Source organism: Epinephelus lanceolatus, chromosome 22, assembly GCF_041903045.1.
Source record: "Epinephelus lanceolatus isolate andai-2023 chromosome 22, ASM4190304v1, whole genome shotgun sequence".
NCBI lineage: Eukaryota > Metazoa > Chordata > Actinopteri > Perciformes > Serranidae > Epinephelus > Epinephelus lanceolatus.
Genome location: NC_135755.1, coordinates 235,122 through 261,423, shown reverse-complemented (window position 1 = coordinate 261,423; position 26,302 = coordinate 235,122). Strand labels below are relative to the sequence as shown.

General features: G+C 40.2%; 1 protein-coding gene across 2 annotated transcripts in view; it reads left to right on the top strand.

Moving 5' to 3' along the window:
• The window catches only part of tsc22d4 (TSC22 domain family member 4), a 59,243-nt gene extending 36,827 nt beyond the window's left edge, over positions 1-22,416 (top strand). The window contains exons 4-5 of one of the 2 annotated variants that reach the window (XM_078164052.1): positions 17,493-17,541; positions 22,047-22,416. In XM_078164052.1, the coding sequence (XP_078020178.1) occupies positions 17,493-17,541; positions 22,047-22,196 (199 nt within the window). In that variant the 3' untranslated portion in view covers positions 22,197-22,416. Of the gene's footprint in view, positions 1-17,489; positions 17,542-22,046 lie in introns of both variants that reach the window. The other variant, XM_078164051.1, reaches the window with a different exon arrangement.
• The last annotated feature ends 3,886 nt before the right edge of the window (positions 22,417-26,302 follow it).

Sequence of the window (26,302 nt, the reverse complement as noted above, 5' to 3'; positions counted from 1 at the left end):
GGCCCCCACAAACCAGCCAGAGCACCCCCCAGCCTAGACCCCCTGCCCCCCCTACATCCAGCAGTACAGCCAGCTCTACAGGCACCCCGGCCTACTGGACAGAACTGTGCTGAGGTTGTGAGAGGAGCGGCACCCCCACCCCCCACTGGTGACCTCAGGGAGATACAATACATGTTACACCTGCTCTGCTCTAACCTCATAGCTACATAATAGAAGAGCAGAGACAGAATCTTAAAGAATACGAATCTTATCGTAAAATGTTTAAGATAAAATCATATATACATACATACATCATATATTCTAAACTATCCCCCCAAATCCCTAATTTAGTTTAATTTAACTTAGTTGTTTATTTCTTGTTTTTATTATCGTTATTGTTTTTTCAGTGTTTGTCTTATTTTTAAAACAGAACACATTTAAAGATGAATTCTTTTCAAATAACATGTTGGAACATTCAAGGCCTTAGATCATCTGCTTTTGGATTAAAAAGCCGAAATCCAGATTTTATTAGAGAAGTAAAAGACTCTGATATCACCGTCTTACAAGAGACATGGTACAGAGAAGACAGTTCCACTGGTTGTCCTTGCGGTTACATTGAGATTATTATCCCATCAATTAAACTCCAAACAGTAACCCAGAGTAGGGACTCAGGAGGCATGATTATTTGGTATAGATCAGAACTAAACCATTCAATTCAAATTATCAAAAAAGCAGAATCCTATATTTGGCTGAAAATTAACAAAGAAGTAATAAGTGCAGACCAACATGTCTACCTATGTGCTATTTACATATCCCCCTCAGATTCCCCCTACTACAATGAAGATGTTTTTTCCACTCTAGAGGGGGAAATAAACCAATTTAAAACTTTAGGAAACGTGCTGGTCTGCGGAGACCAGAATGCTAGAACTGGAGAGAAAGCTGACACTGTAAACATCCAGGGAGATCAGCACTTAGGCCTACCTGGAGAAACCTGCTTTCCTCTCCCCGAACTCCCCCCAAGACACAGTTTTGATAAAATTACAAACACAAATGGTACCCAGCTTTTACAGCTCTGCCGCACGCTGGGTCTGTATATAGTCAATGGTAGGTTACGAGGAGATTCTCTGGGCCGTGACACATTTAGTTCAGCTCTTGGCAGTAGTACGGTAGACTATGCCATAACAGATCTGGACCCAATGTCTCTCAGAGCTTTCACAGTCAACCCACTCACACCCCTCTCGGACCACAGCAAGATCACGGTCTATCTGAAGAGGGCACACAGTAACTATGAGGCCTCTAAACCCAGTGAACTGTACAACACCACACATTCATACAGATGGAAATCAGACGGCATGGAGAGCTACCAAAAGGCATTTGAAAATGCCAAAATCCAATATTCAATCGATTTATTTCTTTCTGAAATATTTCCCCACAATAATGATGGTGTAAACACTGCTGTGGGCAAAATTAACGCAATTTTTGATAAATTGGCAAAGTTATCAAACTTGAAAACCTCTAATCAAAAACCAAAACAAATACACAATAACAAATGGTTTGACAATGATTGCAAAAATATAAGGAAAACTTTAAGAAAGTTACCAAACGAAAAACATAGAGACCCAAATAACCAAAATATACGCCTTCATTACTACGACACCTTGAAACAATACAAACGCACACTGAGAGCAAAGAAAGACCAACACACCAGAACCCAGCTCTCTGAAATAGAAGAATCTTTAGAGTCAAACCAGTTCTGGCAGAAGTGGAACACTCTAAACAAAACACAACAAGATCAATTGGCAATACAAAATGGCAGCATTTGGATGAATTATTTTACTGAATTATACAGCAATATTACAAAGAACAGTGACCAAAACAAAACACACGCCAAGTGGAAAACTTTAGAATTAGTAATCAAAGACAACCAAAACCCTCTAGATGCTTCAATAACAGAGCAGGAACTGACGGAAAGCATCCAATCCCTGAAAGCTCAAAAGGTCTGTGGAGTCGACAGCATCTTAAATGAAATGATCAAATATTCTGACCATAAACTAAAATTGGCTATACTCAAACTTTTTAATATAATTCTAGCAGTTGGCACTTTTCCTGACATATGGAATAAAGGTTTAATAACACCCCTTTATAAAAATGGAGATAAATATGACCCTAATAATTACCGTGGGATCTGTGTAAATAGTAACCTGGGAAAAAGCTTTTGCAACATTATGAATAAAAGACTCATCAGTTTTATCAATGACCAAAATGTTTTGAATAAATGCCAAATTGGATTCTTACCAAATTTTCGCACAACAGACCACATCTATACCCTCCACACCCTGATTGAGCAAGAATCAGACAAGAAGAAAGGAAAGGTCTACGCATGTTTTGTTGATTTCACAAAGGCCTTTGATTCCATCTGGCATGAGGGCCTTTTCTACAGACTACTCAACAGTGGCACTGGAGGAAAAACATATGATGTCATTAAATCTATGTACACAAACAGTAAATGTGCAGTTAAAATAGGAGACAAACAAACAGCCTTCTTTTCCCAAGGTCGTGGGGTGAGGCAGGGATGCAATCTTAGTCCAATCCTCTTCAATTTATACATTAATGAATTTGCATGTCAGTTAGATCGATCCACGGCACCTGGCCTCAACCTGAATGGCACAGAAATGAAGGGTCTCCTGTACGCAGATGACTTGGTGTTGCTGTCACCAACAAAAGAAGGTCTACAGCAGCACCTCAGCCTCCTGCATACATTCTGTCAGACCTGGGCCCTGACAGTTAACCCAAAGAAAACCAAAATTATGATCTTCCAGAAGCAGTCCAGAGGTCAGGAAAACACACACAATTTCTATTTGGACACCACTAAATTACAACATACAAAAAACTGCACATACCTTGGCCTCAACATAAGCTCCACAGGAAGCTTCAACTTGGCTGTGAAAGATCTGAGAGACAAAGCAAGGAGAGCTTTCTATGCAATTAGAAGAAATATCAAACTGGACATTCCAATTCAAATCTGGCTAAAAATTTTCCAATTTGTATTGGAACCAATAATTCTCTATGGCAGTGAAATTTGGGGACCAAAATTAAATCATGAATTTGAAAAATGGGACAAAACAATAATAGAATCTTTCCACACAGAGTTCTGTAAGAACATCATGCACGTCCAGAGAAAGACACCAAACAACGCATGTAGAGCAGAACTCGGCCAATTCCCCCTCATATTGAAAATACAACAAAGAGCAATTAAATTTTACAATCACCTAAAAACTAGTGAGCCCCAGACATACCATCACAAAGCCCTAACCTGCCAAGAGCTGAAGCCAGAGAAGAGCCCCCTCAGCCAGCTGGTCCTGAGGCTCTGTCCAGACAACCTAACATGCCCCGGACAGCCTCGGGACCACAACACCAAGCCAATCAGACCAAACCAAACTATCAACCAACAAAAAAAAATCTATATCACATACTGGAAGGAAACAACTAAAACACAGAGTAAATTAAAATGTTATCTGACCCTAAAAAGAAACTTCACATTAGCAAATGATCTGAGCACAGTAAAAGATCCTAAATTAAGAAAAGCCTTGACTATGTACAGACTCAGTGAACACAGCCTAGCTATAGAGAAGGGTCGGCATAGACAGAGCTGGCTGCCAGAGGAGGAGAGACTCTGCTCCCACTGTGATAGACAAGAGGTCGAGTCAGAACTACACTTCCTCACCTCATGCCCCAAATACCAGGCTCTGAGAAATGAACACTTTCCCAAAATAATACAAATACACCCTGAATTTGAAAACATGACAGACATGGAGAAACTCCCATATTTACTTGGGGAAATACCCAAATGTGAGAACATTGCAGCTAAATTCATCATCTCATGTCACAACCTGAGGACAGCCAGTGGAACCTGAGAAACACAACTCACTATTGACTTCTTCTTTTTAATTGTTTTTAATTGTTTAATTCTTAATTATTTATTTATTCATTTATTTCTCGTATCAACATCAACACACACACACACACACACACACACACACACACACTAACAACTTCAACACAAACTTCCACAATTTTTGTGCCTGCCATAGACTGAGAGACAGGAAGTGACACACATATTTGTTGTTATTACTGTTATTATTATTATTGTTATTACTGAGATTGATTGAATGTGACTATGACTGTGATTGAGTCAATCATAGTTATACATATTATACATACAGTATTACCAATCAGTATAGATTATAACTAATTGATTGTAAATATTGTTTTCCTTTATTGTTATTATTATTTTGAATTCCAAACGCTTGCTTTGGCAATATGTACAGTGTTACCTCATGCCAATAAAGCCATTTTGAATTGAATTGAGACAAGGAGAGAAGCTGCCCGGTGTATTATAGGGGGGTCCTCCGGCAGACTAGGCCTAAGTCAGCCTAACTAGGGGCTGGTACAGGGCAAGCCTGAGCCAGCCCTAACTATAAGCTTTATCAAAGAGGAAAGTCTTAAGTCTATTCTTAAATGTGGAGACGGTGTCTGCCTCCCGGACTGTAACAGGAAGATGATTCCACAGGAGAGGAGCCTGATAGCTGAAGGCTCTGGCTCCTGATCTACTTTTGGAGACTTTAGGGACCACGAGTAACCCTGCGTTCTCAGAGCGCAGTGTTCTGGTGGGATAATATGGCACTATGAGCTCTCTAAGATATGACGGAGCTTGACCATTTAGAGCTTTATAAGTTAACAGTAGGATTTTAAATTCAATTCTGGATTTTACAGGGAGCCAGTGCAGAGAAGCTAAAACAGGAGAAATATGATCTCGTTTCTTAGTTCCTGTTAGTACACGTGCTGCTGCATTCTGAATTAGCTGGAGAGTTTTTAAGGACTTACTAGAGCTACCTGATAATAGAGAGTTACAGTAATCCAGCCTAGAGGTAACAAAAGCGTGGACCAATTTTTCTGCATCTTTTCGGGTCAGGATAGGCCTAATTTTCACAATATTACGCAGATGAAAAAATGCAGTTCGTGAGGTTTGTTTTAAATGAGAATTAAAAGACAAATCTTGATCAAATGTTACTCCGAGGTTTCTTACGGTAGTGCTAGAGGCCAGAGCAATGCCATCTAGAGAAACTATGTCATCAGATGAAGAGTCTCTGAGTTGTTTGGGGCCAAGAACAATAACTTCAGTTTTGTCTGAATTTAACATCAGGAAATTGGTGCTCATCCAAGTTTTTATGTCTTTAAGGCAGTTATGGAGTTTAGTTAATTGATTACTTTCTTCTGGCTTCATCGATAAATACAACTGAGTATCATCCGCATAACAATGGAAATTTATAGAGTGATTTCTAATGATGTTACCTAAAGGAAGCATATATAGAGTAAATAGGATTGGTCCGAGCACAGAACCTTGCGGAACTCCAAAACAAACTTTAGTACGTAAGGACGATTGATTATGAATGTGAACAAACATAAATAGGATTTAAACCAGCTTAGTGCAGAACCTTTTAGGCCAATTAAGTGATCCAGTCTCTGCAGTAGAATTTGATGGTCAATTGTGTCAAACGCCGCACTAACATCTAATAAAACAAGTACAGAGACGAGTCCTTTGTCTGAAGCAATCAGAAGGTCATTTGTAATTTTAACTAGTGCTGTCTCAGTGCTATGATGCACTCTAAATCCTGACTGAAATTCCTCAAATAAATTATTATCATGGAGAAAATCACACAGCTGGTCTGCGACTACTTTACACCAAAAATGTGAGAGTCTTGGTGGAGTGGGAAAGCCCGATTGTAGAGAAGAGCTGCCAGTGCGGTGTGGTAGGTTTGAGAAGCAAGTGGGCCCCTTTGGAGTGATCCCATCGGTTCTTTGCGATGCGTCACGGAGCTGAAGTATCGAACATGCATGCTGTTTATGAAAACCATCACCAGGGTCCAGGGCCAGCCCTGTGGGGGAAGGGGGACGGTATGGCACCCCAAGACCAGGGAGCCGCAGAGGCCGCAGGGACCCGGGGCGGCAATGGCCAGCACCCCCAGAGAGCCAGAGACACACCCCAGACAGGCGGGGCAGGAGGGCCCACCCACCCACCGCCCGACGCGGACTGCCCCCACCCCCACCCCAACCAGGCGGTGATGCTACAAGGCATATGTCCCTGGCGCATCGGGAACCAGGGGACCGCGGAGGGCCACCCGCCCGAACCCCCCAGGACGGGCCCCCACCAACACACAGGAGAGAGTGGCCCGCCACGAGCAGTCAATCCCCCATCTGGACCCCCTAGCAGAGGGCCCAAAAACCACAGCCAGTCAGGAGGCAGAACCCCGGCAGGAACCCACAGAGCCCCCAGGGCAGCACCCGGCCCACCCGCCACAGGGCCACGGGACCCCCCAGACACCGGAAACCCAGCAACACCACCATGATGTAAATGGGCTCCCTGGCTCCAGCCCTCAGCCCAGGAGGGCCGGGCCCCACGAGCCACGCCATGCGTATCTACAGTATGTGTAAACCCACCACCCCCCTCTTACTACGATTCTCCGATCCCTGACGGAGAAACATTAACCCTACACCGTGAATGTGAATGTGAGTGCCCATAAGTGTGATGTGGTGCATTAAAATTGAGGGACATAGGAGACAGGTGGGGGCAAGGCTGATGGCTACAGCACACTGCTGTCCTGCAGCCCGTGCAGCCATAAGGCACCTGGAACCTGTTCCCATCTGTCCCCCAAAATGTAGGTGTATGTGGTGCTTTAAAATTGGAGAACAGATACGGATGGGCCGGGGGGCAGCATGGAGGGCTACAGGACACCACTGTCCCATAGCCTGCCCCATCATGAAGCCCCCCAATCCATCAGTGGTCTGCACCTCGAAGAGTGAGTGTACAGTACAGGCCAAAAGTTTGGACACACCTTCTCATTCAATGTGTTTTCTTTATTTTCATGACTATTTACATTGTAGATTCTCACTGAAGGCATCAAAACTATGAATGAACACATGTGGAGTTATGTACTTAACAAAAAAAGGTGAAATAATTGAAAACATGTTTTATATTCTAGTTTCTTCAAAATAGCCACCCTTTGCTCTGATTACTGCTTTGCACACTCTTGGCATTCTCTCCATGAGCTTCAAGAGGTAGTCACCTGAAATGGTTTCCACTTCACAGGTGTGCCTTATCAGGGTTAATTAGTGGAATTTCTTGCTTTATCAATGGGGTTGGGACCATCAGTTGTGTTGTGCAGAAGTCAGGTTAATACACAGCCGACAGCCCTATTGGACAACTGTTAAAATTCATATTATGGCAAGAACCAATCAGCTAACTAAAGAAAAACCAGTGGCCATCATTACTTTAAGAAATGAAGGTCAGTCAGTCCGGAAAATTGCAAAAACTTTAAATGTGTCCCCAAGTGGAGTCGCAAAAACCATCAAGCGCTACAACGAAACTGGCACACATGAGGACCGACCCAGGAAAGGAAGACCAAGAGTCACCTCTGCTTCTGAGGATAAGTTCATCCGAGTCACCAGCCTCAGAAATGGCAAGTTAACAGCAGCTCAGATCAGAGACCAGATGAATGCCACACAGAGTTCTAGCAGCAGACCCATCTCTAGAACAACTGTTAAGAGGAGACTGCGCGAATCAGGCCTTCATGGTCAAATAGCTGCTAGGAAACCACTGCTAAGGAGAGGCAACAAGCAGAAGAGATTTGTTTGGGCCAAGAAACACAAGGAATGGACATTAGACCAGTGGAAATCTGTGCTTTGGTCTGATGAGTCCAAATTTGAGATCTTTGGTTCCAACCGCTGTGTCTTTGTGAGACGCAGAAAAGGTGAACGGATGGATTCCACATGCCTGGTTCCCACTGTGAAGCATGGAGGAGGAGGTGTGATGGTGTGGGGGTGTTTTGCTGGTGACACTGTTGGGGATTTATTCAAAATTGAAGGCACACTGAACCAGCATGGCTACCACAGCATCCTGCAGCGACATGCCATCCCATCCGGTTTGCGTTTAGTTGGACGATCATTTATTTTTCAACAGGACACTGACCCCAAACACACCTCCAGGCTGTGTAAGGGCTATTTGACCAAGAAGGAGAGTGATGGAGTGCTGCGGCAGATGACCTGGCCTCCACAGTCACCGGACCTGAACCCAATCGAGATGGTTTGGGGTGAGCTGGACCGCAGAGTGAAGGCAAAGGGGCCAACAAGTGCTAAACACCTCTGGGAACTCCTTCAAGACTGTTGGAAAACCATTTCAGGTGACTACCTCTTGAAGCTCATGGAGAGAATGCCAAGAGTGTGCAAAGCAGTAATCAGAGCAAAGGGTGGCTATTTTGAAGAAACTAGAATATAAAACATGTTTTCAGTTATTTCACCTTTTTTTGTTAAGTACATAACTCCACATGTGTTCATTCATAGTTTTGATGCCTTCAGTGAGAATCTACAATGTAAATAGTCATGAAAATAAAGAAAACGCATTGAATGAGAAGGTGTGTCCAAACTTTTGGCCTGTACTGTATGTGGTGCGTTAAAATTGTGGAATGTGTGGTGGGTGAACTAAATGTGGTTTAGGAGGCCAGGCCAGTGTAGGCCCGGCCCGAGGGCTGGAGGGATGGATGGGAGGGGCTAGAAGGTGGCGCCAACCAGACCCCGGTGCCGCGAGGCCCCCAGCGCCCACGGACAGTGGGCCAGGCGGGCCCCAAGGAAACCCAACGGGCCCCCCAACCAACCAACCCTGCCCCCCAGGCAACTGCAGCGTCGGGCCCCCGCAATGGTCCCAACCTGGGCCACACCGCCCGCTGCAAATCGGCCCCCAGCAGAAGGACAAGGCGCGCCACCAGGGTGCACGGACGACGGGCCCCACCCAGCCCCCACCGAACCCCGACGCGCAGGAGCACAGGCCAACCCGCAACCCCGCCAGTACCCCCCCAGACCGCCACAGACCCAAAGCCGGACCCCCAGCCCATCCGACCCGCCCCCCACCGCCGACCGCACACCAACCAGCAGGCCCACACTGCGCAGCACCAGAACACCCCCCTGCGGGCAGCACCCAGCCCCCACACCAGGCCCCCCAGCCCGGGGGAGGACCCCGGGCTTGCCCGAGGCCGGGAGAGAGGAGCAGGGAGGGACGGGGAGAGGGGGGAGGGAGGAGGGAGAGGGGGGAGGGAGGGGGAAGGGCGGGAGCGGAGCGAAGGGGGGGGGGGCCCCACCCACCCCGCACCACCAGGGGCGGAAACAGCCCCCTGGGGGGACCAGCCACGCCGCCCCAGGCCCAGGGAGCACGAGGAGACCCTGCCCCCCCCAGGCACACAGGGCGAGCAGTCCAGACGCACCCGCCCCCAGGGGAAACCGCCCGGCCCCGCAATCCCCCACAGAGCCAGGGAGCAGGCCCGGATTCAAGGGGGAGAAGGTGCACCTAACACATGCTTAAGACCTTGAGTTCTGATGAACCGCTGTGGTATATTGTGGTGAGAGAGATACTCCACTGTCTCTCAGATTAACTCATATCACAGCGGTGCCTGGACAGCGTGACGTGTGTGGTTGTGCTGCTGCCGTGGTCCTGCCAGATGCCTCCTGCTGCTGCTGCCATCATTAGTCATTAGTCATACTTCTACTGTTATTATACACATATGACTATTGTCACACAAGTATACTGTCAGATATTAATACATACTTTCAACATATTGTACCACAGTAGCCAGAACTATAACTATAATATTATTACTTTCATTAATGTTGTTGTAAGCTACTGTCATTACCTGCATCTCTCTCTCTCTCTCTCTGTCTCTCTCTCTCTCTCTCTCTGTCTCATTGTGTCATACGGATTACTGTTAATTTATTATGCTGATCTGTTCTGTACGATATCTATTGCACGTCTGTCCGTCCTGGAAGAGGGATCCCTCCTCAGTTGCTCTTCCTGAGGTTTCTACTGTTTTTTTTCCCCGTTAAAGGGTTTTTTTTGGGGAGTTTTTCCTGATCAGCTGTGAGGGTCTTAAGGACAGAGGGATGTTGTATGCTGTAAAGCCCTGTGAGGCAGATTGTGATTTGTGATATTGGGCTTTATAAATAAAATTGATTGATTGATTGATAGAGGGATTAGGGGTTACATCATTAACAGAAACATGTTACATATTACACAACAGTCTTTCTTGAGTTGTAATATTTATATGTACAGGTGGCATATGCTCACAGGCTGAGTGGCACTATACAGACATGTTTAGTGAGTGAATAAATGGTGACCATTTTTCTGTAAAGTATGTTAATTGGTTTCTGTGGCCAGCAGATATTTTCTCCAGCAAAATATGTTGTACAAGGAGATTCAGCCAATGGTTGATGTTGAGGGTCTGTTTATCTTTCCAATTGACTAGGATTGTTTTCTTGGCGATGGCGAGAGCTACAAGAAGAGAGTTGCAGTGGCTGTTTGGGGGGTCAATTGTCATCAGGTCACCAATTAAGCACAGGTTGGGAGATAATGGGATCCTGCAGTCCAAAATGGAGGAGAGTTTTTGGGTGACTGTAGACCAGAAGTGCTGGACGGGTGAACATAACCACAGTGCATGAAAGTAGGTGTCTGCAGTGTTCTGAGTACACTGAGTGCATGTGTCAGATTGACTAAAGCCCATTCTATTCATCTTTTGTTGGGTGATGTGTGTTCTGTGGAGTACTTTAAATTGGATAAGTCGTATATTAGTGTGTCTTATCATCTTAAATGTATTTTTGCATATCTGAGTCCAGAAGTCAGGGTCCGGTGATACACCCAGTTCTTTTTACCATTTTAAAGTTGGTAAATGTATAGAACTGGTCTTTGACAGTAATTTATAAATCTTAGAAAGGTTCTTCTTATTACTCGGAGAAAGCTTTGTAATATGTTTGGCAAATTCTGGTGGCTGCAAAGTGTCCTGAGGCGCTGGAATTGATTGTTTTTATCAATTGTAAATATTGTAGAAAATTGTCATTTCTTATTTCAAAAGTTTGAAATAAGTTTGTGTATGTCATAAGTATATTGTCTTGGAAAAGGTGATGGAGATGAGTTACTCCCTTCATCTCCCATGTGCTAAAATGGAGAGGTCTTTTGTTAATTTCAAAATCCGGGTTGTGCCAAATTGGAGAGAGCAAGCAAGGTTCTATCGGAGAGTTTGTGATTTCTAGTGTTTTCCACCAGGCTGATAAGGTGGAAGCAATCATTGGGTTCTTAAAACAGTTATGGCGTCTGAGTGTAGTGGTGATAAACGGGAGGTCAGAGAGTTTTATATTGTTGCAGTCCGCCTGTTCTAGTTCGAGCCAGGAGTTGTAGTCTTCGTTTGGATATAACCATTTCAATAGGTATTGTAGCTGGTTAGCTAAATAGTAATGTTTAAAGTTCGGAGCGTCCAATCCCCCTTCCAATTTGTTTTTCTGAAGGGTGCTTAGGCTAATTTTTGCTGTTTTGTTCTTTGAGTAGAATTTTATAATTGCAGAATCTAATGACAGGAACCATTTCGATGTGGGTGTGAATGGAATCATGGAAAAAAATAGTTAATTTGGGGTAGAATTTTCATCTTAACTGTGGCTATTCGTCCCAGGAGGGAGATGGGAAGATTATTCCAGCACTTCAGGTCACCACATATCTTATCTAGCAGCGGGCTAAAGTTCAGGTGGACCAGGTCTGATAGTTTGGGTGAAATATTTATGCCAAGATATCTTATGTTGCCCGCAGGGAGAGAAAATTTTTGGTCTGCAGGATTCCAAGAGTTCTCCGTTATTGGCAGTATTGTCGATTTGGACCAGTTGATGGAGTAGTCCAAAAATTTAGAAAAATTTGTTATGAGATTAAATACTTCATGTAAAGACGATTTCGGATAAAGTAAAATGTCGTCGGTATATAGATTAATTTTATGCTCTGAATTGGCGGAATGGATACCTATGATCTTGCTGTTCTGACGGACTGCCATAGCCAATGGTTCGATGAATATTGCAAACAGTAGAGGCGAGAGTGGGCACCCTTGTCTTGTTCCTCTCTGCAAAATGAAGCTTTTAGATGTGATCCCGTTGGTGGTGACTGTGGCCTTAGGGGAATTATATAAGGCTGATACCCACTGGATAAATGACTCTCCAAAGCCAAATCCACTCAGGGTGGCAAATAGGAAGGACCAGTTGACCTTGTCGAAGGCTTTTTCTGCATCAAGTGACAGAATAATTGCTTTTGTATTAACGCGTTGTGCTTTACTTATCAGATTAAGAACTCTTCTGACATTATTGCTTGAGTGTCTGCCATTAATGAAGCCCGTTTGATCATTATGAATTATTGATGCGATTATTTTCTCCAGTCTAGAAGCAAGTGCCTTTGAGATAATTTTGATATCACTGTTAATTAGTGATAGAGGACGGTAGCTAGAAGGAAGCGTGGGGTCTTTGTCTGGCTTTAGTAATAATTTGATTGCTGCTGTATTCATGTGAGGTCTTATACCTCCGTTCTTTTTGATCTCTGTCACTGTCCTGATGAAAAGTGGTGCTAATATTGTCCAGAAATGTTTTATAAATTCGGCAGGAAAGCCGTCTGGACCTGGAGCCTTACCTGTTGGCATTTTGTCTAATGCGCTCTGCAGGTCATTAATAGTCAGGGGGGCGTCTAACATATTTCTGTGTTCCGTGGATAACTGAGGTAAATTTAGGTTATCAAGAAAAGCCTGAATATCTTCTGGGTTTGGATTGTTTACTGTTGAATATAAGTTATGGTAGAAAGAATAGAAAATCTGATTGATCTCCTGAGGAGATTGTGTGTAATTTCCGGACGGCCCCTGGACTGTTGGTATCAGAGATTTTTCTTTATTGCGTTGGAGCTGAGTAGCCAAAAAATTTCCTGATTTGTTACTGTGTTCAAAGTTATTATATCTTAGTTGTTGTATGATAAATTCAGTTTTCTTTGATAGAATATTGTCCAGTTGCGATTTTGTACACTGTAATTGGGTCCATACTTGATCACTTGGATTGTTTGCATATTCCTGTGTTAGTTGTTTAATTTTTTCCTCAATGTTTTTTTCTGCTTGCAATTCCTGTTTCTTCTTGTAGGAGGAGTATGATATAATTTTTCCTCTGATTACTGCCTTCCCAGTTTCCCATATTAAAGATGGAGATAAAGTTGGAGAGTCATTGTCTTCAAGAAAGTTTGCCCACTCCCGTCTCACCATTTTGTCAAAGTCTGGGTCTTTGAGTAAAGAGATATTAAAGCGCCATGTTGGGGGCCGTTTATGGATGGTTTCTATTTGCAGATTGAGTGATATTGGTGCATGGTCGCTGATAATGATCGGGTGTATTTTTGTGGTAATTTTTTGTGAGATGGAGTTATTTAAGAGAAAAAAGTCAATTCTTGAAAATGAGCGATGCATAGGAGAGAAGAAAGTATATTCCCTCTTCGATTGGTATTTGAGTCTCCAGCCATCGCCAAGCCCAAAATCATCCATGTATTCCTGTATTACCTTAGCCGATTGTGATTGCTTTGTGTGTGCTGAGTTACTAGATCGGTCTAATGAAGCATTTCGGACTGTGTTAAAGTCTCCTCCAATTATAGTTGTCGAGCTGTCTGATAGGTTAGATAGTAAAGAGAAGATTGTGTGAAAGAAGGCTGGATCATCATTATTAGGGGCATACAGATTAACGATTGTATATAATTTGTTAAAGATTGTTGCCTGAACAATGATGTAGCGGCCTTCTGGGTCTGTTACCGTGCTGTTTAAAGTAAATGGTAGTCTCTTGTGGACCATGATAGAGACACCTCTTTGTCTGTTGTTATAGCAGGGTGAAAAAATTTGATTAAAATTTGGATCTTTAAGAGATTTTTCTTCTGACTTTAGCAAGTGGGTTTCTTGTAGGAGAAAAATATCTGTTTTCAATTTTGTGACAAAGTCCATCACTTTAATTTTTTTCACCTGTGAGCGGATGCCACGTACATTCCAGGAAACCAAGTTTAGGTGTGACATTGACAAAGTGGGGGTTTTATCATACTGTGTGTGGGTATGGAGAATGATCTGTGTGTGTTTCTATGTGAGTTTCTATCTGCGTGGATTTTGCATGAGTATATGTAATTGTTAAGTGTATGTATTACAGTCAACCGATGTGTCATGGTGAAGCACCGCAGGGTTATGGAGCAGAGCATTAGAATATATACAAGCATGTTCAACAACCAGAAGCGCCTGTGCCTTGAGGTATTTACAAACCTGAAAGAACAAAGGGGTTACATGGAGTGTATTTGTGTGTGAGGTGAGGGAGGGGGAGTGAGTGAGAGGGATAGGGGGAGGGAAAGGGGGGGGGGACATGACGGAGGGAAAAAAATAGAGAAGTAAAGGGAGAATGCTGGGTGGAGTATGTGAAGTGTACATTCACACCCTGTGAGATTTTTTTTTTCCTTTTTTTCCTTTTCACTAAGTCAGTGTTGTGTTCATTATATATACATATATATATATATACATACATATATACATATATATCCACATGTACATACATATTCATCTGCATATAGACATACATACATATATATATATATATATATATATACACACATATATATATATATATATATATATATATATATATATACACACACATATATATATATATATATATATATATATATATCCATATAACCACATGTACATACATATACATCTGCATATATACATATATACATACATATATACCAGGGCCGCATGATTAATTGCATTGCAATCGCAGGAATGCTTAATTATCTGTTGCAGGAGAAATGTGTCAGAGTACCATTTTCAATGAAATATACATACATTATTTATTTCAAGAATAGTGCAGTCCCAATATATATATACATGTATACCCGCATCTTTTTTTATTTATTTATTTATTTATTTTTTAATTCCTTTTATGATACAATTAAGCTATGGTTCTACTTTGTTTTGTGGTTTTAGGGGCACTTATCTCACTTAGAAGAGCCATGGGGTGGTGGTAGAGTGCCGGAACAGCTGCCCATCTATGTATAATTTGTCGACCACAAGAGAGGTCCTATTTCCCTTCTGCCTGTGCTCTTTTAAAATGGGATATAACACTTTACGCCTCTCGTAGATTTCCCTGGGGAACTGATCGTTCATACCGAACGAAGTGCCTTTTAGCTCTCATCCTTTACTCTTAACGAGCATTTTCTGCTGATAATGTTCGAATTTGGCGATGATCGGACGAGGACGCTGACCTCCTCAGGGTCCGAGCCTGTGGACGCGATGAAAGGTGATGTTGTTGACAGTCTCCATCGGGATCTTGAGGGCCGTCACCATGAACTTTTTTACCTGGACTTCTGGGTTGTCTGGTGTGCTCTCCGGGATGCCAGAAATGATTAAATTGTCTCTCATGCTTCTGGACTGCACGTCGAGAACAGTTTCCTTCAGGAGTTTATTTTCCTTTTTGAGGAGATCTACATCTGAAGTGACCGCCGCTAAGGTGGAGCGGAGTTCAGCATTGTTTTGCTGCAGGTCGCTAATCTGCTGGTAAGTGAACTCCAAGCTTACCTTCAGGTCTTTTATCTCCTGGTGAAGCATACCGAGCACTTCTAGCTTCTTGTTGATGGATTCCAAGACGCTAAATTCGGAGGATAATAAGTCTTGTGTATCGGTGGCTGAATCGGTCTTCTTCCTCTTATTGGTCTTCCACTCTGGCTGATGGTGCAGGCTGGAGTTGTCACCCGTTAGGTAATTATATTTGTTTGGCTAGTTTGTTGATATCTAATCTAGCAGCTAGGCGCCGCCATGTTGAATCTCAAAATCTCACAGTGGTCTCGCGGTCTCACGCTGCCATCCGGTCCTGCGACTACTTTCTCAAGGATCTTTGACATAAAGGGAAGATTAGATATTGGTCTATAGTTGGCTAACACCTCTGGATCCAGGGTGGGCTTTTTTAGTAGAGGTTTAATTACAGCTACCTTAAAAGACTGTGGTACATAGCCTGTTAATAAGGATATATTGATCATATCTAATATATGAGTGTTAACTAAAGGAAAGACCTCCTTAAGTAGCCTAGTTGGGATGGGGTCTAAGAGACACGTTGATGATTTAGATGACGAAATCACTGCGGTCAGTTCTTGAAGAGAAATTGGGGAGAAGCAATCTAAATATATATTAGGTCTTACAGCTGTGTTTGAGGTTAGATAGGTACTATCTGAGGACAGCAGGTCATGAATTTTGCCTCTAATAGTTAGAATTTTGTCATTAAAAAAGCTCATAAAATCATTACTGCTAAGGGCTAAAGGAATACAAGGCTCAATAGAGCTTTGACTCTCAGTCAGCCTGGCTACAGTGCTGAAAAGAAACCTGGGGTTGTTCTTGTTTTCTTCTATTAATGCTGAGTAATAGTTTGCTCTGGCATTGCGGAGGCCCCTCTTATAAGTTTTGAGACTGTCTGTCCAGATTAAACGAGATTCTTCCAGTTTGGTCAATCGCCAATTCCTTTCAAATTTTCGCGATATTTGTTTTAACTTACGGGTTTGAGAGTTATACCAAGGAGTGAACTTTCTTTGCTTTGTTAACTTCTTTTTAAGAGGAGCTACAGAGTCAAGTGTTGTTCGCAGCGAGCCTACGGCACTATCGACAAAATGATCAAAGTCGGCATGGGAAACCTCTGTTACTGAAGGACTTGGTATTGAATTTAACGACGGAGTAATCATTTCCTTAAGTCTTGCAACAGCACTATCTGATAAACATCAAGTATAGTAACTGTAGCTGAGTGGCGTGTAATCGAGTAAAAAGAAATCAAAAGTAATCAGATAATGATCCGATAGCGAGGGATTCTGTGGAAAGACTTTTAGGTTATCAATTTCAATTCCATACGTCAGAACTAGATCGAGGGTATGGTTAAAACAGTGAGTGGGTTCATGTACACCCTGACTGAAGCCAATGGAGTCTAATAATGAGATAAACGCGGTAGCCAGGGAGTCATTATCAACGTCGACATGAATGTTAAAATCGCCTACAATAATAACTTTATCTGATTTAAGAACTAAACTGGATAAAAACTCTGAGAATTCAGATACAAATTCAGAATACGGGCCAGGAGCACGGTACACTATAACAAATAAAAGTGGCTGCGAGGTTTTCCAGGTCGGATGTAAAAGACTAAGAACGAGGCTTTCAAATGAATTATAATCTAGTTTAGGTTTAGGGCTGATTAACAGACTAGAGTTAAAAATGGCTGCAACTCCCCCTCCTCGGCCGCTGCCTCGAGGAATGTGGGTATTATTATGACTGGGAGGAGTGGATTCATTGAGACTGACATATTCATCTTGACACAGCCAGGTTTCAGTGAGACTGAGTAAATCAATATGATTATCTGATATTAATTTGTTTACTAACACTGCTTTAAACAGAGTCAGTGTTACACTCAAAGGTCAACTTATTGTCAAGTATGGTGCCCAAATATTTATATGACACCACAACTTCAATTTCCTGCCCATTGATAACAGTAAACAGTAACACTGTAAATGGTTGAAGCGTTAACACTGTGGACGGTTGAAGTGTCAGTTACTGTCTGTCTGTGTCTTTCAGCAGTTCCAGTAACAGTCTGATTGCCATCGACAACAAAATCGAGCAAGCCATGGTAAGTTTGATATCTAATGTAATCTCTTTTTTTTGGGGGGTGGGGGGTGGGGGGGCATTTTCAGCCTTTTTTAATGGATAGAACAGACAAGTGTGAAAGGGGAGAGAGAGAGAGAGAGAGAGAGGGAGTGACATGCAGCAAAGGGCCACAGGCTGGAGTCGAACCCAGGCCGCTGCGGCAACAGCCTTGTACACGGGGCGCCTGCTCTACCACTAAGCCACCGATGCCCCGATATTTAATGTAATCTAACTGTGATTCTACTATAGTTTTACTGTGATTCTACTGTAGTTTTAATTTGATTCTACTGCAGTTTTATTGTGATTCTACCGTACGTTTTTCTTTTGATACTTTTATTGCAATAAATTCATGTTGCATTTTACAACTACATTCCATTCAATATTTACATGTTAATTGCAATTTCTTTTTTTTCTCCCCCCCCATACATAATATATATACACCCAGTGAAAACTGTTTTCATCTTTGTCCAGATACACGCATACATACATTCTTATCTTATCTGCACCTCTGTATGCTTATAATCATGAGCATAAAAATGTGCACATATGTATACACATTCAGATTTAATACAAAGATGAGAAGCAAAACCAAGGCACAACAAAAACAAAAAAACAAAAAAAGGGGGTGGGGTTGCTGTGTGTGTGTGTGTTCCTGTGTAAATGTGAATCTACTTCTCCACAAACCATTCACAATACAATGATCATGTCTGTCTTATTCATAAAATTTATTATTTAATTCATTTGATTCATTAATGGCCTCATAGCTCGTCCACTTAATCCATCGTCTTTTGTGCTCGGATTCTTCATTTCTAACTCTATAACTTACCCTCTCCATTTCACAAATCTCTCTTATAATTAACATCCATCTTTTAATTGATGGACTTCCAGATTTTAGCCACATCCTTGTGATCTGTTTCATAGCTGCAGTTCTCAGAATTCTATAGAGATACTGATCTCTTTCCTGTGACAGCTCAGGTGGAGATTTTCCTAGAATAATATGCATAGGATTAATTGCTTTTTGTATTTGAAATATACTCATGATAGTTGTTATCACTGAGTGCCAAAATATTTTTAATACAGGACAGAAAAAGAAAATACAGTGCATTTGTGAAAATATTGCATTAAGTAATCACTCTTAGGTCTTCAAGTGCAATTTCTTTTAGTACAGTCACAGCCAAAATACTAAATAAATCCTAAAAAAGCCATTAAAAACTTAAAATTGATTGGTTCCATAAAAATACATAAGAAATTTTGAGTATTGGGTCATTTTGGTACCAGTGATGAAGGTCGTTCTTTTTATTAAAAGACACAATTTTTGTTGCCCAGCTTCGTGTCTACATAAAGCCAGCACATTTGAAAGTTCTTCAGACACAAAAATGGCTAAAACAAGGAACCTAACGCAGGAAACACGCCTGAAGATAAAGATTCTCAGCCAGGAAGGGTACAGCTGCCGCCAGATAGCCAGGAAGTGCAGATGCAGTCCTTCAGCAGTTGGATACACTCTGCAGAAATACAGACGAACCAACAGCTTGGAAGACAAACCAAGATCTGGGCGTCCAAGGATTTCTTCAGCAAGAAATGACCGCATCCTGATCCGCATGTGCAGGCAAAACCACCGAATGACATCACAGGTGCTTCAGCAGCAGTGGTCAAACCAAACTGGTGTCCAGTGTTCCACCCGCACTGTACGTGGCCGACTTTTAGATCATGGCTTAAGGTCCTACAAGGCTATCAAGAAGCCCCTGATCAATGAGAGACAGAGGTTAGCCCGGCGTCGTTGGGCCCAGGCACACAAGAACTGGACAGCCAGGAACTGGAAGAAGATTTTGTGGTCAGATGAGTCCAGTTTCCAGCTTTATCTTCCTCCTACTAATGTGAGGGTGCGCAGAAGGCCAGGCGAAGCATTATCTCCAGCATGTACAGTACCTACTGTCAAGCATGGTGGAGGCAGTATCATGGTTTGGGGATGCATGAGTGCTGCTGGTGTTGGTCATCTCACTGTCTGTGATGGCACATTGAACTCTACCAAGTATTGTACCATTCTCGAAACCCACATGCTCCCTTCTGCGCGTGCACTGTTCCGTCGAGGTAAAAACTGGATGTTTCAACAAGATAATGGCCCTTGCCACACATCCAAGGCCAGTAGAACTTGGCTGCAGGAGCACAGTATCCAGGTCTTAGAGTGGCCAGCTCAATCCCCGAACATGAGCCCCATTGAAAATCTGTGGTGGATTATCAAAAGGTCTGTTTCAAAGCATAAACCAAAGAATTTAGAAGAATTAAAAGCAGTAATTCAAGAAGAATGGGACAAGATTACCCCTCAACAGTGTGAAAGGCTCGTGGGGAACATGCCAGCCAGGATTAGAGCTCTACTACGTGCCAGTGGCAGGACTACTAAATATTAATTTGATGATGTGATGGGTTATTTATTTTTTGTTCAGTTTTGAACACATTCTCTGTTATTTGTTGACTTTGATACCGACAATGTTGAGAACTGACATATTGAAGCTGTCAAGAATTTAGTTTTGTTAGTTTTTCTTGTAACAAAAAATATAATTTGTATTTGTTTGTATCTGTCCAATGCAGCCACACCTTTTGAAACACAAAAAAGATTTTTCCACAAATATTTCATGATAATATTTGAGATTGTGTAAAATTTTAAGGGTGTCCGAAAACTTTTTTCCACCACTGTATGTGAGTGGTTTGCCTTTGTCTCCCCGCACTTTCTCCAACAATTCGACGTCACAGATGTGTTAATTTTGGAATGTACCTCTGGTGTAATAAAAAATCTTGAATATAGTTTCCATGAAAATTCTTTCCAGTACTTAGAGTTTGTTGTTTTGTGAATCTCTGCACATTTGCTTCCATTCTTCTTTGTTAACCTGCTGTCCTAGTTCAGACATCCATTTTTGTTGAGTATTAGTTTCAGCATCCGTACTATTCTCCAGAATTTTGTATATTTTTGACAGCGAGTTTTTTATTTTCTTATTATGACTTTTGCTTAGAAAGGTAATTAAAGGGGGCATTTCTTTTGCACTTTGATTTTTTAAACATTTTGTAAGGTATGTCCTTGTTTGCAAATATTTATAAAAATTACTTTGTGCCAGATTGTACTTATAAACTAATGACTGAAATGAGCTTATGGTATTGTTGGTCATCATTTGTAAATATGTTTTTAATCCTCTTGATGCCCATACTTTCAAAATGTTATCTGTTTTGTTTGGCTCAAACTGGGGATCCCATGCCATTTCCCGGAAGTATACTAAGTCATCGTTTATTTTATGAGTTTTGCGTATCTTTTTCCAACTTTTTAGTGTGTTATCAACCCATCTGTTTAGTCCTTTGATTTGTGAGTAATCCTTTTTGTCTGTATAAGGTAATGATTTTATAGATATTGGTATGGCCTCTTCCTCAATCAGTATCCACTTTGCTTCAACTCGGTCATTCGACCATCTTAAAACTGTATTTATTTGTGTTGAATTAAAGTAGCTCTGCAGGTTAGGGACAGCTAAACCACCACACTCTTTTGCTTTAGTTAATTTATTAAATTTTATTCTTTTCTTTTTATTGTTCCATATAAATTTACTTAGTAGTTCATTCCACCTTTTAAAAGATATGGTAGGAACTGGTACTGGTAATGTCTGGAACAGGAAGAGAAACTGTGGGAGAATCATCATTTTAATTGTGTCCACTTGTTGAAGAATAGAGTCTGGTACATTTTCCACCTATTTAAATCAGATTTAATTTTTTCCTCTAAAGGCACATAATTGACTTCATATAATTTATTCAGATCCTTGTGAATGAAAATTCCCAAATACTTAATTTTTTTTCTGATTCCATTTTAACTTAAAGTTGTTCTTAGCTATCTGTGTTAACTCAGTACCAATAGTTATAGACTCACATTTAGTTTCATTTATTCTGTATCCAGAAAAATCACTGTATTCATTGATTAATTCCTTTAAAGCTGGTAGTGAAGTTCCAGGTGATGTTATATACATAATAATATATTCAGCAGCTAACATTGCCAACTTATGGACCTCCTGTCCTATTGTTACTCTCTTAATAGGATTCTGCTGTCTCACTGCTTCAGCTAACGGTTCCATACACATAATAAAAATGAGCCCAGAGAGCGGGTCTCCCTGTCTAGTCGTTAAACAGAGACAATATTCTGATGAGGCGTTTTATCGGTCTGTTTTTCCTTCATGTAGTTTTCACTTTTGATTTAATATTTTTATTTCATTTTGTCTTTTATCCTTCTGTTAAACTCTGGAGCTGTTTTTATTATTACACACACACACACACACACACACACACACATATATATACATATAAATCTTTTTATTCTTTATTAACATTAAAATAATCAGTCACTTTACTGTGGTGTGACTGCGCCCTCTGCTGGCTGAATTGGAGCAGAGCATCTGCCCACATCTATCTCTGTTAATACGATGTGTGTGTGTGTGTGTGTGTGTGTGTGTGTGTGTGTAGGACCTGGTAAAGAGTCACCTGATGCTGGCGGTCAGAGAGGAGGTGGAGCTTCTGAGGGAGCAAATCAGAGAGCTGCAAGACAGGAACCAACAACTGGAGAGGGAGAACCACATCCTGAGAACACTCACACACAATATACACAACACATAACATACACCGCATCATGACAACACTCACACACAATATACACAACACATAACATACACCACATCCTGATACTGTTTTTAACAGGATTATAATCAGACTAATGAGGAGCCTGGTAACAATGACAACAGGACTATTTGATGTTGATGATGATGATGATGATGATGACGATGATGACGATGATGATAGAGAACAAATTCTAATAAAATAATTATGTCTAACTACACAACGGACTGATAATGATAATGTTTAATGAGGACTACCAGTTGTAACACCAGTTTAAACCAGTTTATATTGGTCGGTTTAAATCAGTTAAAACCAGTTTGAATTGGTAAGTTTAAACCAGTTTAAACCAGTTCATATTTGTCGGTTAAAACCAGATTAAACAAGTTTACACTGGTCAGTTTAAACCACTTTAAACCATTGTAAACTAGTGTAAATTGATAAGTTAAAACCAGTTCATATTGGTCAGTTCAAACATGTTTAAACCAGTTTATATTGGTCTGTACCAGTTTTAACCATTTTATACTGGTCAGTTTAAACCAGTTAAAACCAGTTTATATTGGTCAATTTAAACCAGTTTATATTGGTCAGTTTAAGCCAGTTTAAATCAGCTCATATTGGTCAGGTTAATCCAGTTCAAACCAGTGTACACTGGTCAGTTTAAACCAGTTTACATTGGTCAGTTTAAATCAGTTTATATTGGTCTGTACCAGTTTTCACCAGTTTAAACCAGTTTTTCATTGGTCAGTTTGAACCAATTTAAACCAGTATATACTGGTTAGCTGAAACCAGTTTAACCTAGTTTATATTGATAAGTTTATACCAGTTCATATTGATCAGTTCAAACATGTTTAAACCAGTTTATATTGGTCTGTACGAGCTTTAACCAGTTTATATTGGTCAGTTTAAACCGGTTTATATTGGACAGTTTTAACCAGTTTAAACCAGTTTATATTGGTCTGTACGAGCTTTAACCAGTTTATATTGGTCAGTTTAAACCGGTTTATATTGGTCAGTTTTAACCAGTTTAAACCTGTTTATATTGGTCTGTATCAGTTTAAACCAGTTTATATTGGTCTGTACCAGTTTAAACCTGTTTATATTGGTCTGTACGAGCTTTAACCAGTTTATATTGGTCAGTTTAAACCGGTTTATATTGGTCAGTTTTAACCAGTTTAAACCTGTTTATATTGGTCTGTACCAGTTTAAACCTGTTTATATTGGTCTGTACCAGTTTAAACCTGTTTTTATTGGGCAGTTTAAACCAATTAAACCAGTATACATTGTTTAGTTAAAACTAGTTTAAATCAGTTTAGTTTGGTCAGTTTAAACCAGTTTTAACCAGTTTCTTTGGTCAGTTTAAACCAGTTTTAACCAGTTTCTTTTGGTCTGTTTAAACCAGTTTAAACCAGTTTATATTGGTCTGTACCAATTTAAACCAGTTTATATTGGTCAGTTTAAACCAGTTTAAACTAGTTCATATTGGTCAGGTTAAACCAATTTAAACCAGTAAATATTGGTCAGTTTAAACCAGTTTATAATGGTCTGTACCCATTTAAATCAGTTTATATTGGTCAGTTTAAACCAGTAAATATTGGTCAGTTTAAACCAGTTTATAATGGTCTGTACCCATTTAAATCAGTTTATATTGGTCAGTTTAAACCAGTTTATATTGGTCAGTTTAAACCAGTTTATAATGGTCTGTACCAATTTAAATCAGTTTATATTGGTCAGTTTAAACCAGTTTATATTGGTCAGTTTAAATCAGTTTATATTGGTCAGTTTAAACCAGTTTATATTTGTCAGTTTAAACCGGTTTATATTGGTCAGTTTAAATCAGTTTATATTGGTCAGTTTAAACCGGTTTATATTGGTCAGTTTAAACCAGTAAATATTGGTCAGTTTAAACCAGTTTATAATGGTCAGTTTAAATCAGTTTATATTGGTCAGTTTAAACCGGTTTATATTGGTCAGTTTAAATCAGTTTATATTGGTCAGTTTAAATCAGTTTATATTGGTCAGTTTAAACCAGTTTATATTGGTCAGTTTAAACCGGTTTATATTGGTCAGTTTAAATCAGTTTATATTGGTCAGTTTAAATCAGTTTATATTGGTCAGTTTAAACCAGTTTATATTGGTCAGTTTAAACCGGTTTATATTGGTCAGTTTAAACCAGTTTATATTGGTCAGTTTAAACCAGTTTATATTGGTCAGTTTAAACCGGTTTATATTGGTCAGTTTAAATCTGTTCTCACTTTCCTCATCAGGTCATTTTTTTCTCACTCCTTCAGACTGTTTCTTCTTTCTGTTACCTCAAACATTTACCTGTAATCTCAAACATTTACCTGTAGTCTCAAACATTTACCTGTAATCTCAAACATTTACCTGTTACCTGAACCTGATGATGGTGATGGACACTTCCTGGACACGTTTGACGTCCTTTGTGGAGCTCTGACCTGTGATGTCTTTGTCTTCAGCAGTGAAACACTGAGTTGAGCCTGACTGTCTCCTCTGTGTCCTCCATCCTGTTACTGTACTGTAATGAGAGTACGGTTACTTTAAATATGGTTACTATAGTTAGAGTACTGTTACTTTCAACGCAGTAACTACAGTTAGAGTACTGTTACTTTCAACGCAGTAACTACAGTTAGAGTACTGTTACTTGAAATACAGTTACTACAGTTAGAGTAATGTTACTGTAAATACAGTTACTAAAGTTACAGTACTGTTACTTCAATTACAGTAACTGTAGTTAGAGTACTGTTACTTTAAATACAGCTACTACAGTTAGAGTAATGTTACTTTCAATGCAGTAACTACAGTTAAAGTACTGTTACTTTAAATACAGTTACTAACGTTAGAGTAATGTTACTGTAAATACAGTTACTAAAGTTAGAGTACTGTTACTTTTAATACAGTTACTAATGTTAGAGTAATGTTACTGCAAATATAGTTACTAAAGTTACAGTATACTTAATTCAATTACAGTTACTACAGTTAGAGTACTGTTACTTTAAATACAGTTACTACAGTTACAGTACTGTTACTTTAAATACAGTTACTACAATTAGGGTACTGTTACTTTAATTACAATAACTACAGTTAGAGTAATCTTACTTTAAATACAGTTAGAGTACTGTTACTTTAAATACAGTTACTACAATTAGAGTACTGTTACTTTAATTATGGTTACTGCAGTTAGAGTACTGTTACTTTAAATACAGTAACTACAGTTAGAATACTGTTACTTGAAATACAGTTATTACAGTTAGAGTACTGTTACTTTAAATACAGTTACTAATGTTAGAGTACTGTTACTTGAAATACAGTTACTACAGTTAGAGTACTGTTACTTTCAATGCAGTAACTACAGTTAGAGTACTGTTACTTTCATTGCAGTAACTACAGTTACAGTACTGTTACTTGAAATACAGTTACTACAGTTAGAGTACTGTTACTTGAAATACTGTTACTACAGTTAGAGTACTGTTACTTTCAATACAGTTACTAACGTTAGAGTACTGTTACTGTAAATAGTTACTAAAGTTACAGTACCGTTACTTCAATTACAGGTGCTACAGTTAGAGTAATGTTACTTTAAAAACAGTCACTACAGTTAAGGTATTGTTACTTTAAATACAGTTACTACAGTTAGAGTACTGTTACTTTAAATGCAGTTACTGAAGTTACAGTACTGTTACTGTAAATACAGTTACTAAAGTTACAGTACTGTTACTTCAATTACAGTTACTACAGTTAGAGTACTGTTACTTTAAATACAGTTACTACAGTTAGAGTAATCTTACTTTAAATTCAATTACTACAGTTAGAATAGTCTTCCTTCAATTACAGTTACTACAGTTACAGTACTGTTACATCAATTACAGTTACTACAGTTAGAGTACTGTTACGTCAATTACAGTTACTACAGATAAAGTACTGTTACTTTAATTACAGTTACTATATTTAGAGTACTGTTACTTTAAGTACAGTTACTACAGTTGGAGTACTGTTACTTTAATTACAGTTACCACAGTGAGAGTACTGTTACTTCAAATCCAGTTACTACAGTTATTGTACTGTTACTTTAATTACAGTTACTAAATTTA